Source organism: Pteropus alecto, unplaced genomic scaffold (assembly GCF_000325575.1).
Source record: "Pteropus alecto unplaced genomic scaffold, ASM32557v1 scaffold213, whole genome shotgun sequence".
NCBI lineage: Eukaryota > Metazoa > Chordata > Mammalia > Chiroptera > Pteropodidae > Pteropus > Pteropus alecto.
Genome location: NW_006434829.1, coordinates 178,778 through 196,295, shown reverse-complemented (window position 1 = coordinate 196,295; position 17,518 = coordinate 178,778). Strand labels below are relative to the sequence as shown.

General features: G+C 53.7%; 1 protein-coding gene and 1 long non-coding RNA gene across 5 annotated transcripts in view; one reads left to right on the top strand and one right to left on the bottom strand.

Moving 5' to 3' along the window:
- Nucleotides 1–6: 6 nt before the first annotated feature.
- On the top strand, nucleotides 7–4,876 carry LOC107195538. 2 transcript variants are annotated; one of them, XR_001516724.2, is made up of 3 exons: nucleotides 7–493; nucleotides 1,042–1,236; nucleotides 4,169–4,876. It is a non-coding gene; the product is annotated as an uncharacterized LOC107195538 (long non-coding RNA). The 2 variants fall into 2 exon arrangements; XR_003045801.1 differs by lacking the exon at nucleotides 4,169–4,876 and adding an exon at nucleotides 1,914–2,881.
- The window catches only part of CHFR (checkpoint with forkhead and ring finger domains), a 23,567-nt gene continuing 9,086 nt past the window's right edge, over nucleotides 3,038–17,518 (bottom strand). For 2 of the 3 annotated variants that reach the window (XM_025045527.1, XM_025045528.1), the window contains exons 6-18: nucleotides 15,523–15,690; nucleotides 14,043–14,202; nucleotides 13,168–13,322; nucleotides 12,919–13,081; nucleotides 10,996–11,123; nucleotides 9,715–9,831; nucleotides 9,193–9,276; nucleotides 8,584–8,654; nucleotides 7,534–7,621; nucleotides 5,979–6,086; nucleotides 5,461–5,533; nucleotides 4,884–4,963; nucleotides 3,038–4,162 (exon numbers count right to left, since the gene is read on the bottom strand). In XM_025045527.1, coding sequence (XP_024901295.1) covers nucleotides 4,885–4,963; nucleotides 5,461–5,533; nucleotides 5,979–6,086; nucleotides 7,534–7,621; nucleotides 8,584–8,654; nucleotides 9,193–9,276; nucleotides 9,715–9,831; nucleotides 10,996–11,123; nucleotides 12,919–13,081; nucleotides 13,168–13,322; nucleotides 14,043–14,202; nucleotides 15,523–15,690 — 1,394 coding nt within the window. In that variant the 3' untranslated portion in view covers nucleotides 3,038–4,162; nucleotide 4,884. The remainder of the gene's footprint in view (nucleotides 4,163–4,883; nucleotides 4,964–5,460; nucleotides 5,534–5,978; nucleotides 6,087–7,533; nucleotides 7,622–8,583; nucleotides 8,655–9,192; nucleotides 9,277–9,714; nucleotides 9,832–10,995; nucleotides 11,124–12,918; nucleotides 13,082–13,167; nucleotides 13,323–14,042; nucleotides 14,203–15,522; nucleotides 15,691–17,518) is intronic. The other variant, XM_006909960.3, reaches the window with a different exon arrangement.

Below are 17,518 nucleotides of genomic sequence, written 5' to 3'. Positions count from 1 at the left end.
GGCCGCGCGAGGGGCGGGGCGCGGCGCTGCGGCGACTTCGGGCCCCCGGGAAACAGCCCGCGCGCGCTGCCTCCGTTCCGGGGGAGAGAACGTCCTCTTCTCGCCGGCAGCCGCCCTCGGGCTGGAACTGCTCCGGCCGCAGGGCTGGGGCCGAGCCCACTCACAACCGGCCGGAGGCGGATTGCGGGAAGAGAGTCCGCGGCTCTTTCCAGCGTACAGACGCAGCTTCCTGACTTGCGGGACGAACTCCGACCGGAGGCTGGACAATTGAGCTTCCGGCGGAAGTGGCGTGTCCCGGGCTCCGGCCCCGCCCCGCCCAATCTGTCAGATTGTGGGCGTGGCTACCGTCCTCGCCAGCGCGTCCCTTGGGGGCGTGTCTAGGAAACGCGGGGCGGGGGCGACGGGCGGTGTCCGTGCAGCGCGGAAGCGGGGCGCCTGGGTCTGCGAACCCCAAAGTCCAAATCTCCCACCACGCCAGTCCTTCATCTTTCAGGTACTAATGCAAAAGTGACTCCTGCTTTGGAGCGGTAGCAACGTTTTACCTTTTCAAAAAAAACCCAGAAAACAAAAAACGGCATCTAGAGCGAGGTTTAGGTTTTCTTTTCTTTCCTCTGCCTATGGATATCAAATTGTTCCAGCACCTTTCATTGAAAATACGATTCTTCCTCCATTAACTTACTTTTGCACATCTGTCAAAATCAGTTGGCTGCTTGCGTGGTCTGTTTCTGGGTTCCCTGTTCTGCTCCGTGGTCTCGGTGCCTATCCCTTTGCCGACACCACAATCTCAAACGCAGGACCTTTTCAGAAAGCTGTAATATTTAGTAGGGAATTCCTCCAACTTTATCCTTTTTCTTGATGGTTCTAGATATTCTGGCACCCATGCTCTTTCATATAGATTTTAGAATAAACTTATCTACAAAAGTCCTTCCTGGGATTTTGATAGGAATTACAATAAAACTATAATTCGATTTGGAGAGAATTGACACCTTGACTATGTTGTCTTTCAATTCATGGACATGGTATGCCTCTCCATTTTTTTAGATCTGCGTTTATCTAGGCTGTACTCCCAAGGGATAGGACAGAAAGGAGGGTGTTTGAGGCAAAGGGCACACACTGCAACAGAAATAACGCAGCATGTGGCACACTCAAGGAAGTGCTGGAAGGTTTTGCCAGGAGGAAGAGAGCTTCTTCCATGCCAGGCTATTCGGAGCCCTTCAGATCTCAACATCTCATTTGGTAAGTGTCCTATCGTTTCCAAATCACACAAGAGGAAGCAGGCTCAGTGAGGCCAGGAAGCAGTCAGAAAGAGACAGCAACAGAGGCCAGACTGGGTTGCACTCCCTCTGCACCAAGGACAGTGGACTTAGTGCAGGAAGCTATGAATCCCACCATGGAGAGTGCCTGGGCTCCTCTGTCCCTGCCCCGTACGTGGCTGGTGTTTCCAAGGGGAGTACCTTATACCTGGCCAGTGCTCACCAGGCTGCAATCAGCGGAGTTCTCATTAAGGTCAGGCCTGGGTGGCTAAGGCCTCGTAAGCTGGGAATCCCGCTGGCCCAGCAGCAAGTCTGCTGTCTTGGCGGCAACATTTGATACTCAGTACTAGTCTTCTTCTTGCCTGGGACAGCCCCTGCACTGCCCCACCTGCCCATGGGGAGCTATTGGACAGAGGTGGCAGGAGGCTCAAGTCTGGCTGGTCAGTGATAGGGTCAAGGGTGGGCTTTTGTGTGAATGGATGGGGAAGCCACCAGATCACCTGCTTCTGCTGATGGAGGCTGAGGGCTGGGACGCTATCATGTAAACAGAGGGAGCAAGGGCCCAGCACTGCATTCGGGTTCCTGCATCCAGCCACACTGGAAGTCAGGTCCATTCTGGTCTTTTGAAATCCAATCAATTCTCTCTTGCTTTCTTACTAGCACTGGGCTCCCCATGGCTGCCACCTCAGCAGTTATAACTGGCCCAGAACCTGGGCGCTCCTGGGCCTCTTCTGGGCAGCATACAGACTGATCTGGCTGTAGGTCCCCTGCCGGAAGGGGCCTGACGCCTCTGCCTCTCCTGCTTTGGGCACTTCCCTAGACAAAATCCAGCAATGCCATCCCACTGCTCTCCGATCCTGTTGGCTCTGGGTTCTCGGCCGCACCAGGAGCCCTGACAGAGGCTGGCCCAGCAAGGCCTCCTGAGGACTGACCATGTACCATGGGGCTTGGACTGCAAACCAGGAGGGGCCAGTGTGCAGCCCCTTGGAAGGGGCACGATAGATGGGGGTATGGGCAGGAGTGGCCCCTCTTTTGATGGGAGCAGTTGAGAACCTAAGAAGGACTCAGGTCTGGGGACAGGCAGAGAAGTTAGAAGACTCAGGGCTGGGTCCAAGGAGCCAGAGACAGGCACGTCTCCCTCTGCACATGCTGGCCACGTGCCCCACAGGCAGCCCAGCCAGCAGGACAGGCAGGGCTCCAACCCCTTTGTGGGCTGGCTGTGGAGTGGGGTGGGAGGGTGCTGAGGAACCGAAGTACAAAGTCACAAAAACCTCATGTGGTGCACACCCCCTGGCTCTGTAAAACGGCGGCTCTGGGGATCACTGCCTTGGTCCCATAGCTCCGCCTGCGGTTTACAGCCAACCAGCTCTTTTCTTAGCCTGTCCGCTCATAGAAATGGGGAACCCAAGTCCCCCGGAGTCAGCCCGCACCGTGGGCCCGGCAGTTGGATCCTGCACAGCCTGAGGAAAATCGCCCATTCTCTTTAAACCTGGGCAAAAAAGATGGTACACCCTCCAAGAGACACGTCTTTGGTCTGACAGCTGGACTGAGCAGCGTAGGAGCCGATGTCAGAGGCCTCACGGCCGCACAGGCATGCCTGGGGCTCAGGAACGACGCTGTGGCTCCCTCGGCTTGGCGGATCCGAGACAATATGCCTTTTTGAGAGTGCCCAGACCTGGGCCCCAAGCTTGGTAGTGAGTAGTGACTAGTGACATCTGCAGCCGCCTGTACCCATGGTGGGAAGGGGCACATCACAGCCGACACATGAGCAAACGTGCAGGGGAGAGAAACAGACACGGCGTGTTTATTAGCGCGCAGGAAGGGGCCTCTTCCGCGGACGCTGCTTCTCAGTCTGTGTCAAGAGCAAGTCAACAGTGGAAAATCGTTTTCCTGAGAAGAAGCAAAAAAGTTACCACTTTGCAAACAAACAATGCGATTTTAACAAAAGATAAAAAACACTTTTTCTTTTACAAAGAACAAAATTTCAAGTATTATTCCAAATGCCACGGCAAACCCAACACAGGAGGAAAGGGCAGGGACTGGTGGGAGCAAAGGCCGCTCGGGCCCTACGTGAGCAGGGATTGCTCTGGGGGGTCTAGTGCCTTGGCCACCCATGGCCGGGGCCCTGCAGGGAAGGGATAAATGGAGCCGGGCGGGGCAGCAGGGGCTGGCACTTTGCTCGGGCGGCGGCCCCACTACACGCCTGGGCGGGGCTGTGCACTCGTTGGGGTCTCGGGTTAGCAGTTTTGCGCATTGCATGATTTGTTTTTCATAAACAGAAACACGTTTATTCTTTCAAATACCATACTATCCCCAATTTTAGTCAATTTGTAAATTATAAATTATATTATTTGTGCTACAGTTTGTGGTATTTAAACCTTATTAGAAGATAAGCACCAAACCTATTAAAATAAAAAAATAGACGGCGCCGTGGCTTTCCCGCAGGAAGGCCCTCTGCGTGCCCGCAGGCTGTAAACGCTCGCTCCTTTCCCTTAAACGTTTCCGACAAACTTTTCTTGGAGGGAGATGTCCGTTTTGACCACAGCTGTGGGAAAGGGACATAGAGCAAACCTGCTTGTCACCATCTCAGTGGGAGGGGACAGCTGACGGCTGTTCTTCTTGTCGAAGCGCCTCGGGCAGCCCTGAGCTCAGACTCGATTGTGCGGCCTGCCGGGCTGCTGCGGGCCTCACCATGAGGGTCTTGCTCCACAAAAGGGAAAGTCACACCCGAGTGCTGGACGCAGGGATCCCCAGTGTCCTCAGGGGGACTGTAAAATGCCCTCAAAATGTTAGTATTCGGTATTTCCTGAAACACACTGTCATTGACCTCTGGACCCCCAAGCCATCTTGGTGCTTCTTCAGATACTTAGTTCTTGAACCTCGTCTGTTCACAGATATGATTGAATTTCCTGCAGGGAGAAAACAGATCACACACGAGGTCATCGGAGGAGCATAAACACGGATGACCTACGAGAGAAAGCGCGTGGGGGCTCGCGGCAGCACGTGTCTAACACCACTGAAGAAACGCCACCAAAGGCCGCGCCTTTTCTCCTTTTTAAATTTTAAAATAGAAATCAAACATTTTAGATAATTTTCTTAGAGAAGGAGACTCGAAGCTGCATGTCCTCAGCGTCCCTACAGTGCCACGGGCCCCCTGCAGGGTGGATGGACACGCGTGCTAGGTGCCAGTGCTGCCACCTTCCTGTCCACCAAGAACAGGGCGCCCGCAGAGGAAGATGGGTTACGCCTTTGCTATCCTCACCCAGGTTTTAACCTAGCAAGTTCAGCCAGTTACTAGTGAAATCTCTCCTCGTACAGTAAAATGTCTTTCCACACACGGTTTGTGCTGGAATAAACAGCAGAGTTTTGTTCCTGTCGTCCCCGGGGGCTGCCTGCACCGGTGTGCTTGCCACCTCCCGCACCGGGGGCTCTCTCCCCATCACGGCTGGCCCGCGAGCGGCAGGCTGTGAGCTGCACGGTCCATTCCGCTTGGGTATTCTCAGTCAACCTGTGCAGTTCACACCCATGTCGTCTGCGGGTCGGCTGTACCTTAATTTGAAAGAGGAAAGGCTGCTTGGGGATTACAGTCGCCTCCACAGCCTCAATCTATGTGACTCATTACATGCTCACCTCACCTAGGGTGTAAACGCAGAGGCGAGCTCACTGCTACGGACGACATCAGTGGCAATGTGGATGTCACTGTGAGGACCCTGTGGAATGCCCAGTGAGCGACCAGTTTAGAGCGATCAGAGATACAGAGACCCGGGAGCACAGTGGCATGCAAACGGGCCCGTGGCTTGGGGAGGAGACTCTTGGTGGCCACAGCCACCGACGTGGAAAGTGCTAATGAGTCGCTGGGAATGACAGCTGTGCTCCGGAGCCACGGAGGCAGAAACGCTGCCATGCAAATGTTTCACAAAATGAGGTAGCAGAAGGGCAGGGGTCCAAAGGACAATTCTACTTTGTGTACTATGCGACGCTAAAGAAGCTCACAACCAAACCAGTGTATTTCCAAGTAGGTGGTTGACTAGTTAGTTCATGAACATCCCTACCAGCTGATATATCGATTTGGCCAAAACACTTAAAAAAACCTCCTCACTGTCAGGAAAACAAGGGTTTGCCTTTCTGCGGGACCGCCTCAGGTCCCTTCCCCAGCCCTGAGGACCTGCCGCCCGGGCCCGGCGCGGCATGGCACCGTTCCACTCACATGGCGTGGTGCGCCTTCACCTGCGTGCGGCAGTTGCGGCCCCAGTAACAGTCCGGACGGGATGTAACAGCCGCTGGGAAGAGAAAACACACGAAGCCTGCGTAACGTGCACATCACACAAACGTAGCTCAGGAAGTTGAGACCCAAAGAGAAAGTGCAGCTGAAATGCACAGCGTTTTGTCACGTTTTAGAACTAGTTTCAACTGTTCCAAGATTTCAGAAAAGGAAAAAATGTTGAAAACCCGATTTAGAAAATGAGATTACTGTAGCTGTCTACAGGGTGTTTTCGTGAATCCTGTTTTAGGAACCCACGTCGCGGCAGACAGACCCAGGGTCTGGACTCACACCGGAGAGGTGACAACCCACGTCACGGCCCTCAGGCAGCCATCTGCCCGTTCTTCACCCAGGCTGAAGCAGGGATCTGCTAAGAGCAGGGAGCAAAGGCCCAAACAGAGTGTCTACCACACGAGGTGCCTAGAAGCCGAAGCACACAGCAGCGCGTCGCAGGGTTCCCTCACCTGGCAGCTCGGAGGCAGGAATGTTCTGCCGATACTGGTAGGCCAGCTCTCGGAAGCTTCGCAGGCCGCAGCAGTAACAGAGCACGGTGTTCCCCGTGATTCTGGGATCTGGAAGGTACACGGCCTCGTAAGGGCACGGCCAGGCAGCAGACCGACCTCGTGTTTCCCGCGCAGAACAGATGTGGCCTTGCAAACTAGCGGGGACCGGCGCACCGACCCGTGAAGTCGGGGGAGACAGTGCGCGGGACGCTCGGAAACGAGAACAAAAGCAACCTAGATGCCGACGTTTCCTTACAGCAAAATAACGCCGCTTGCATAAAAAATGGTAATATTTTTAAAAATCCAAAAGAGTACTAAAAGGAATGAATGTTATTTTTCTCTTGAGCTGTTTCTGAGTATACCGTGAAAACCAAATGGCACATGGGAAAGAATCTGTAAATCAGACCGCTTACAATTCAACATCACAATGGAAACGCGTACGACGAAGGTGAGGTACTAACAAAATAGAAACATCCGCAACATAGATGATAATGTGTCGGACCCTGAGAACAAAGATGTCACACAGATCCCCAAAGCCAAACTGCCGATAAATATGGGCCGAAGTCACAGACAAGCAAGTGACCCATAAAACAGAAAGATCTTCGATCTGTGAACATTCAAACACAGGCAGATAAAATGATGATATACACTGTTTGCCTCTTTCATATTCACAAGACCTAAAAGGCAAATGTGGGCTGACGGACTCAGGGAACAATGGCACATCCCTGGGGACTGTTAATATGACAGTCTCAACTGTGTGTACCACACAGGTAGTGGGATTTCCAATGATTTTTACTGTATTCTTCATACTTCCCTATACCATTTACGTTTGCTTTGGGAGCTGTGTTGTTCTCGTAAAAATTGTCAGTTATTAAAAAGAGAAAGGGGTTAAGACCCAGGCAGTAGAGCTGGGCGACCACACAGAGCTGTCCGAGCAGAGAACACCCAAGACCCTCACTAGAGTATGTTCATGAGAAAGAAGCAGCTTAGAACAATTCCCAGGAAACTTCTCAAGTCTTTTATAATAATTTATGTGTTAAAAAAATAAAAATCACTTGCCGATTTTTCTACGGCCTCCCTCAATGACAAAATCACATTACTTAATGCACTGGTGTCCCTGGGAGATGGGACACACCTTCACGAGTCACCAACACACTGAATGACAGGCCAACAAGGACCCTGAGGGTTTGGGAACAACCAGCCCCAGGGTCTCAATGCTGCAAATGCTGGCGCCAACATCTCCCTGGCTGTGCCTCCTCCCTCCCCTGTGGCAGAAAAGATCCTGGAATATGTCACGTGAATGCAACCCCAACTTTCAAACACAACCGGAAAGGACCGGGACTTTTCTGTCTGTGTCTGCCAGGGTGGGCAGACGTTTTGAAGCTGTGTACGCGGCAGAGCAGACACGGACACTGCTAAATTGGGGCCGGGTGGGCCGACTGCTTCACGGGGTACAAAGGTGGCATGGGACAGCATCGCCATCCTAGAGAAGAGACAGCAGGTACACCGGGCTTACCAGAGAGCAGGAACACGCCCCTCTGCAGAGCCATGAGGCTTTCGGTCAACACGTTTTTCCACGTCAAACCCCTGGTTGCCAGGTAATTCTGTGATGGGAAACAGAGAGAAATCTAACCTGGACAGGAGGGTAGAAGGTTCACAAAGGGCCCCTGTAGGCAGGTAAAGCCAAAGCACAGCCAACCTAAGCGTGGTGGTATTTGCAGAGGGATCCAGGGGCTCGCGCTACATGCCTGTATGGGGTCCTGCTCCCAAGACCACGGCTTAGGACGGCCACGGCAGGCACGTGGGCCAGGACCCCCAGGACTGACACGGGAACACACCCACAAAGCAACACTCAAGGACCCTTGTCCAACGAGCCTGAATAGGCAGGCAAGCTTCAGAATCTTCACTACAGGAGTTAGCCCATGTTCCCTGACTCTGCAAGGGTGTTCCTGGCACAGGAGCGTGAGATGCCAGCCTCGGCCAGGGTGGCCGACGTGCAGTGACAGGCCCAGGAACATACAAGGAGACTGAGGGCCTGGATCTGCGCTCTGCCCCTCAGACGCCTGGAGCTGCTTGACTTTTGTGCAAACCTACAAGGAGGTAACACCTAACCAGGGTGCAGTGGTGGGCAGGAGCGTGTCACGCAGGTGAGAAGGCCTCAGTCCTGCGTGCAATGCCATATGCAGATAGGCGAGACTGGTGTGCACATTAAACACACTGAGAGGCTAAGAGCCAGGCCAGCTTCCTGCAATGTGGGAAGGAAACAGAGAGGAAGAGAGCCAGAGACGAGTCCCTAGCTGCCCCAGCCCGGCTGTAACCCCTGCTCCCCGCCCCCAGCCCAGAAACCCTCTGCGCGGGGCAAGCAGGAGGCGAGCCACGGGAAGCAGTCCCTGTGGATTCATGGCATGTATTTTGGAATATGGGGAAAGATAGACATATACCAACAGGGGCTAAAAATCAGTGGCAGTGTGAGCCAGACAATGCAGAGTCACAGAGGTCACTGAGAAAGTCCTAGGGAGGCCGCCTCTTGGCCTCGGCCTAACAGAGTCTGTGTGGAGAGCGGTACCTTCAGGATGTCGGACTCGTAGTGGTTGTTGCTCAGCACCCCGTCCAGACACCTGTCACCCAGGTTCAGCTCTGTCGGGATGGAGGGAAGCAGCGTTATCCGTTTATAGACATTTTATGAAAGCATCGTTCACCCGACAGTTAGGATAACCAAATTTCCTTCATTATAGAGCCTAGAAAGAATAAAAAGTTCCATGACGATATCCAATTTTATATCGGGAACAAGTAAAATGACTTTTGTCGCAGTTCCTCCTGCAATGGCCAGCGCCGAGTCCCCTCACTCCTGCTCTGGGTCATGAAGTCTAAAAGCTGTCGCCAGAGCGTGCCTTTTTAGTGGTAGCATTTCTTGTGCATAAATAAACCCTCCTGACTTTGAACTCAGCATCTCCCTAATTTTTCTGTCATTGCTTGGTTTTGAACTGACACACACTGACACTTTCAAATGGAAAACTTATGCAGTATGTCAGGAAAAGGCAGTTCATTTGTGGTAACGAACAGCTGCCTCCCCCTCCTTGGGCACACGACAGGCCATGCCACCCCGTCACCACCCTCAAGTGCACCAAGAGAACATGCAAAGGCTGAAGCCATTTGGGTGAAGAGCCGGCATTACCACAGAAGGGGGCCAGGCAGCCAAGGCAGCCGGTCCGGGCGCAGCCCCAGTACAGGTGGCAGAAAGGCTGCAGGCAAACAGCACCTGTGGACACAGCACAACCATTAGGCAGGTTACTCAGTGAGAAATCATTTTAAATGGCTGTTAAATAAACGACAAGCTCGATTTTAACAGCAATTCCCAGACTGTAAATTAAAGCGCTGATTTCATACACTGGACTTAAAAGTGACCCATGACAGAATTATTGTGGCCCTCATGTGGGGACAGATGTGAGATGCGGACTCCAGAAAGAGAAGCATCACATCTGGAAAGTCAACGAATAGCAGGGATGGCCTCTTCGGTTGGTGGGAAAAGATGGACGACCGGCCTGGTCGCACAGGGACCACCGATTCTGCGGATGGAAGGCAGAACAGTGCCCTTACTCTGCACCGTACACGAGCGTGAACGACACTCTGAATCCCGAGCCTGGAGGACACGCAGGAGGCTCTGCAGTGGCAGGTGGCTCTGGCGGATGGTACTCACACTGCTGAGGGGCGATGCGGGGGTCCTGCTCGCGCTCTGCCCTGCGGTCGGGCATGGGCTGGAAGCAGCAGGTGCACACGGCGTGGCTTCCCTGCAGGGCGCACACGTAATCCTGGGCTGCAGAACGAACGCACGTCCGGGCCGGCGCGTGTCGGGACACAGGCGGAAAGTGCGAATTAGACCCGCGTCTTGAGGGGCAGCTAGAAAGTACACGTGAGGAGAGACAGACGTACAAGAACACCCAGGGAGAATTCACACCAAGTTTCCTACACGGCCAGCTGACAGTCTACCATCGAAACGAAGGAATTCTGGTATACTGAAAAACAACCAGTTTTCTTCTGGTTTCTTCTGGGTATAGCAAGATGTCAAAGATCACTTGAAGGTTTTCTACCATTTCTATAAAGGAAGGGCAGACCAAAGAGCACACACCAAAAAAGAATAAAGGAAGTTCTATATTTAATCTCAAGATCCTCCAAATAAACAAGTGACAGGCCTGGCAGGCAAGACTGGCTGACCTCACACAGGGAGCAGTGTCCATGAGGCCCAGCCCTGGACACTCACCATCCACACTTGCTGTAGGCCCTGTCCCGATGGGGACTTTTCATCTGCACTCTGCAAATGACGGAGCCCACCCGGTGAGTGGCAGTCAGGAGGTGACCGAGCACTGCACTGCCAATCCCTGTCCACGTGGCCTACAGAAAGTCCCTGAAAAGGCGTGGCACCACGGCAGATAATTAAGAATGTGGCTCTGGGTCATAACCCTGGGCTGGTGGCCCCATGACAGGCTTAGGCCGACAGTGGCTAAGAGCCCGAGTCCCTGTGGGGCCAAGAACTGCAGATTCCCCGTGACCACTTTCCCTTTGTTGATGGCACCTGGGGACCCAGCCACTGGACACGGGCAGCGGGGCAGACAGGGCTTAAAGTGCTCTGGAAACACTGGGGCCCATCACTGGGAAGAGGCCAGTCTCACTGCAGCGGTCCACGTGCGACAGTCATTTTGGTTTTGGCAAGCACCACTGGGGACACCAACTGCGCTAAACAGTGGGCTGCGGGGGCCGACTGTTAGAATCAGACTAAACCCCTGGGAGGATCCAGACAGAGGCCCACGAGTGGACAATTATCTAATTTATTAGTCCAAAACAGACTGTGACAAGCAACTATGAGAGGTAGTAGCGCCGCTCGAGGCAGATGACAGGAGAGCAGAGAAGAGCTGGCAGAAGTGCAAGCCACAGCCCGAGTGGTCACAGTGGAGCGACAGCACGGAGGGCGTGGCCATCTCACCTGTTGTGACACTCACGGATGTCGACGGTGTGTCCCCAGAGGCCTGTGGCGGCCCTTGCTCACCGGGAAGGGGCTGCCCCGCCTGTCTTCGGTAGTCGGGACACTGTCTGCACACAACATATGGCTGGCTGCAAGGGGAGCACACACAGAGCTGGAGCATGAACGCTGTGCTCGTGATGAGGGTGGTAGTGACAGTGCCCCAGCCCTGGTGACAAGACGGGGCCAAGTCCCTGAGCCTAGAGGTGCCTTCTCCACTCGTGGACTTCACCCCCACTTCACGCCTCGGTCTGCGCCATCCGCTGTCGCCCAATGTGTGCGAAGCGGGAGGATGGTACGGCCCCGCCTGGCACCCATCAGCGCTCGCCCCGAAACAGCAGGGGTCAGGGAGCTCTGCTCTCTGCCATCACCTAGCTCCCCTTTCCTGTCTGGTGTCCAGTGCCCTGCCCCCTCAGCTGCTCCTGAGGTCCCGAGATGTCTTTTGCCCACCCGTCGCTCTGGTGTGACATCCCCAGGGGCACAGCCGCTCAGTCCCCGCACTGGGCAGGACATTTTCTCGCAGCTCTGATGCTGGGAGAGCTGTGTACTTGGCTTCCCCAAGGCACTCAGGACTGTCACCTTGGCCATCCGGGGACTGCCTGCACTTTGTTAAAATCAGAGCGAAATGCACCATGGCCGAACGTTGCTGTCTGCAGGGAGCTTTCCAGGTGGCCAGAAGCCCTGCAGCACCCAGCTTCGGGCACTCTGGCTGAGCTGGCAAACACCGCAGATGGGACAAAGGAACCCACAGGGAAGATGGACAGGGGACTCTTCCTTCATCTCTGTCAGGACACGCGGTCCTGAGCCTGCCACCAACGTGGGAGCCAGTGAGGAAGGAAGAACGGGAAGGACCTGACTAGAAAAAAAGCCGGGAAACGTTTGACCTGGTGACGTGGGACCGTCACTAGCACCTTCCTGACGGGCACTGACGACACGTGTCGGGAGTCCCTCTAGGCCTCCCGCTCACTCTCTGACCTGACGGCTCCACCTGCATTTGCTCGTCTCCAGGGAATAACTGAACACGCAAACTACCAATTCGGGACGTGCGCGGCAGCACTGTTTCTGAGCTCAAAACACTGGAAAATTACAAGATCGTACGTATTGTATAATCCTACCTTTACAAAAATATTTATTTATAAGTATAGCACATCCTACTTTGTTAAAAAAGAAGTATGTATGACAGAGATGGACACACAACAGTACGTTTGCACTTAAGTAATTTTTGGTTTTCTTTTTGCCTAACCATTATTTGCTAAGTTTTGTGAAAAGAAATGAAGGTAGATTTGGGGGAGTTTGTTGTCTTTTTAAGTATCATGGCCTTGATTCAAAATGCAGACCCCGGACCTCTGAGTCAGGAGGCATTAGCGTCCCACACTGGATGACGCATCTGCCCCACCAGCTGACCGCGGCTTTTCTGCAGTGATATCCCCACAAATGAAAATACTGCAACTTACACTAAGACTTTCTGGTCACCAGATAAGCTACAGAGTGCACCAATGTGGGACGAGGGGACCTGTTAAATCGTAACAACTGTCATAGCCAGTGACTCAAAGTGCGCAATGAGAAATTAGCACATAAACGGGTATCGATCGTTGCGCAACCGTTTCATGACAGATGTCAGTCAAATCATTCTGCTGCACACCTTACGCTTACGATTACATCTCGGTAAACTGGAAAGACACAGAGGAGCAACAGAAGACAGACCGCTCCACGTAAACAGGAATGAAGAGGGTGTGGAGGAAGCAGGACCGCTAACACCTCTCACAGTCCCCCGGGCCTTGGGCTGTCCTCAGCGCCCGCTCCGCCTCGCCACACTCAAGGCCAGTGACATCACAACCCGAAGTCATACACCCAACGCGCCCAGCTTCCCGCCAGGCACAGGCTCACCTAACATCCGAGGACTCGCTGTCCACGTCCGACAGCTCCAGCAGGTCCTCTGAACTGCCGTCCTCGTCAGAGAAAGACCTCCTGACCTTGGGCTGCAGCATGTCCTGAGTGATCTTGTTCCTGGCGGCCATGCTCCGCACATCATCCTCGCTGCGACTCTTGTCTGGAATTCAACAAACAGGGCTGTCCTGGCTGGCAGCCCCGGGGATACCGGGCAGTCTCCGGGCGCTGGGCGGCAGCCCCACTTGCCTGGGTGCTGGAGCAGGTACGCCTCCACCAGGTTGTTGAGGATGTGGTTCTTGCAGATCCGCTCTACTGGACAGCGGCACGTGGGGCACAGCGTGGAGCGCTCCATCCAGCCCGAGTAGCAGGCCGCGCAGAAGGTGTGCATGCAGGGCTGCAGGCTGAAGGCAAAGGACAGGCCCTCAGGTCCCCACAGAGTGCCTGCCACCGAGCTGCAGCAGCCCTCAGGCCCCAGGGCACGCGGGCACAGCCTTTGGGACGGGAAGCTGCGATTCCAGCAGGGCCCGCATAGCTGCGGGGCCCACCGTCAGGTGCATTGGCAGCCCCCGCTGGCACCCGCATCCTCGGCTAACGACCCGCAATGCTGCCTGCCCTCCACATGCCACCTGAGAGGTCCCCACGTTTAGGCATTCTATCTTAGCTACTTTAACTCAGTCCTTGCTAATGAAAGAAACGAGAGGCCATGTGGCAGTTCTGTGTTCCAAGAGGTACAGGAGGGCACGCTGTGACGTCCAGACCACGAGAACCAGAGACGCTGAGTGTGTGAAAAGGCTGCACGGAGGCGACCCCACGACGGGCTGACGCTTCCCACAGCAGAGCAGGCAGAGCGCCCTTGCGCACCACTCCCGGGGCCTTCCCGCCGTGTCAGCCTAACCAGGCACCGTCCCCCTGGGCGCCATCTGAGCTGGGCCAGGACACCGAGGTCAGACAGGACTGTGTCAACCCGGGCCATTGCCACGTCGGCTTCTATAGCCTGGGTCACCGAGCCAGACTTTCGGCTTGACATACATTAAAATAAAACGACAACGGCCGTCGTCTGCGGACTCCACCCAAACGCAACCCAGAGGCCCGCCTCCCGCGGGGCGCGGCGTGGCGCGTACCTCACACAGTCGTGCAGCAGGTCCTGGCAGATGACGCAGGTCAGTGTCTCCTCCATCTTGTCCGGCTTCACGGCCATGGCTCTGCCACCCCCCAGGGCCGTCTGGTTGTCACCGCACTGGTCTGTGATCAGCAGATGCAGGTGCAGGTCGGGCTCCCCGTCTGCAAGAGAAAGGGACGCATTCTGAGCGTCGCAGCCATGGAGGAGACAGGTGCTCGCTCCTTGTGTTTCCAGAACTTCTTAACTTGTGGACAGAAGACATGACCCTGGCCAGCGCTCGTATTTTAAGGTTATTTTTAAGAAGGCCCGTAAAGGTCTCACATTCCAGTCTGCTAAAGTTTCGTTTTAGAATAATGACTTAAAAACACACAGTGAGGAGACATGGTCAAGAGACAAAGGTCAGAGGTCAAACAGATTTTGTGTATTGCATCATTTCTGTTTAAACAAAAAACGTGACTTGTATACACGGGAAAGTGCTGGAAAGTACAGACTCTCAGCCATTCTCATGAGCTTAAAACTTTTTTTTCTTCTGCTGGTGTCATCGTCTGTAATGCTCAGGTGTTGCTAATCAAAGGTTTTTATTTTTAATTAAAGAAATACTTGCACACAGTTACAAAGCCTACAAATACTTGAAGGAAATAAACGCAGGCGCCCTCTGCCCCAGTCTGAGGAAACCACTTTTGTGTCTTAGCTGTAGTTTCTCCCGGTACAGACCAGTTTTCTAAGTTGCGATGCTGCGCTCAGGTTGACGTTAGTTCTCATCTCCTGACACGGTAAGGTACAGAAGGACTTTTTCCCCAATTTACTGTAACACGACTGCTGGCTCGGTACACTGCATTTGCGTCATCACGCTAAAGGCTCGCTGCCGAGCCAAACGGCGTGCGCTAACTACGTTTTCTTCCTTACACAACTTTTCATTTTTGCCAGCGTTAAAAATGGCTTCGTTTTAATACCCCTTGTGTTCTGAAGTACCTGCTGCTGATTCTTTCCACACACACCCTCCCGAGCCGATCAACTCAACTTTCCACTCTAAGCACGAAGGACCCCACTGTCCTTCCCCCGGGCCCGCCCCGGGCCTCGGGCTGTCGCGCGGTCACTGTCAACCGCGACCCCCGCGGTCTTCACAGTCTTCTCAGCTTCGTCTTTTAAAGTATAGTTTTTTCTCTGAATCGCCTTTAACGTGAAGGTTCAAACGATCACTTAGAGAAAACATGGCTGAGAACTGGTGTCCCAAGTCAGAGCTACAATTCAAGATGCACCGTTCCCAGACCGTCTCCTGAGGGCACAGTCCCGAACCGATGATGCAAACAGGAAAGAAAAGGCCCAATTTCCACTCGGAAGAGGCTGAGGCACCACAGGTGTCAGCCTGGGACGGCCCCCCTCGCGCTTCTGGGAGGAGGGCCTGGGGGCAGATCAGACACTGCACTGGGTCCCAGGGTGCTCCAAGGACCAAGGGCACAGGGGACCACGGGGACACTGACCTCCTCTTCTCCTCTTCTTAGCTGGCTCTGACTCCTCTTGGTCCTGTGGTTCTGATGGAGGAAAGGGTGCCCCCTCCCTGTCCGGGACAGCTGAAGGGACGCTGGAGAGTTCACCGCTGGCCGACGGCGGACCACACCCTTGAGGGGAGACGCAGGCCCCTCTGGGGACTGTGAGAGACAAACAAGAGGTTCTGATCCATCCTCCTCAGAAAGGGAGAGCGGGGGTGGGCACCCGATTCAAACCAGCGGCAGGGAAGCCGAGACCACCACGTTTTAGAAATGGCCTGTGCCTGCTGGAAACACTCGTCCATTCATCCCTCATGTCCTAAACACGTCTGTGCCCACCGCTGTGCCCGGTGACGCTGGGGGCACACAGCACATTCACAGGGAAAAAGGGGCAGATATCTGGGCTTGGGACCAGCCCTTGGCCGTCAGTCCACTCCAGGGCCAAACCCCAGTCTAGTTAACCTGTGACACACACTCCTGTTGACACAGTTCATGCAGGGTCCGCCCTCTCAGAAGAGAGGGCAGCAGGCTTCGGACCGCAAGGAGACGAAGGCCAGACGGGGGCTGGGGCTGCTGTGGGAACTGCCTTCCGAGTGTGATGACAGGGAAGAGGAAGTAAGTCCTGGGGACAGTGCTGGCCTACGCCTGCGAGAAGCTGGGGTCACAAACGGAAATGGATTCAACAGAAACGGAAAGGAAACCCTCCCATAACCTTGATCTTAATGAAGGGCTTGTGCATAGCATTACAATGCAGATCTAGTCTATCCAAATGGTATGTATTATTTTGAAAAAGAAATTGGCCTACTGCAGCCAAGAGAAAAAAGTAAGAATTGTTTTGGGAACAGGTTCGCTGGTATACTGGGGAGAAGAGGCCACTTCCTGGCTGGCTCCTGGCGCTGGTTCTCACCCCGCTATGTGTCGAGGGCTGTCTACGCTTGGGGGGACTCCCGCTCCAGAATGACGGGGACAACGACGCCCGTGGTGAGAATCAGATGAAACGCACAGAAGCGCTTGGCGCCCCCTCACATTTAGCTGACGCTCGAAAGGAATTAGCTACGGTTATGCTGTGAGCATGCGCACACTGGGGGGGTGCAGCAGAAAGATGTTCCCAGGTTTATACACTTGGAGCTAACATGGCAGCCGAACAATCTGCTGACAGTAATATTTTTTGTTTATGCTTTCATTGTTTTAATTACACAATATACGGACACATTGCCCTTGTATGGCAGAATAATATCCTACTGTGTATGTATATGTGCCACATTTTCTTTAGGGACACTTAGGTTGTTTCTATACCTCAACTCCTGTGAATGATGCTGCAGTGAACACGGGAGAACAGATGTCTCTTTCAGACAGCGATTTCACTTCCATTTGATAAATACCCAGAAGTGGGACTGCTGGGTCATAAGGTAATTCTATTTTAAATTTTTGAGGAACTTCACGCTGTTTAAATTTTTGAGGACCTTCACAGCTGCACCGATTTATATCCCACCGACAATAATAAAACGTACCATTTGGATAGACTGCCTATGCCTTATAATACTATAAACAAGGTCTTTATCAAGGTAAAGGTTATGAGAGCGTCTCCTTTCCATTTCCATCAAATTCCTCGCCAACATCCTCGCCAACCAACACTTATCTATTGTCTTTTGACAACAGCCACCCTAACAGGTGTGACGTGGTATCTGAGTGTTTGATTTGCATTTCTCTGATGTCTAGTGATGCCGAACATGTTTTCATGCTTATATTGGCCATATGCCCTCTTTGGAAAAATGTCAATTTAGGTCCTTGGCCCAATTGTAAATCAGGTGGGGGGACCTCTTTTTGTCACTGGTTTGGTCCATGCTACCCGTCCCCTCTTCGAGGTGGCGGACAAGACACACGGCACTCATTGTCCACAGCCTTTTTTGCAATTAAGCATCAGTAATGAGGTTAAGAAGCCCTTCCATGTGTGTCCTGAAAAGGCACAATGGCACACAGGAATGTTATT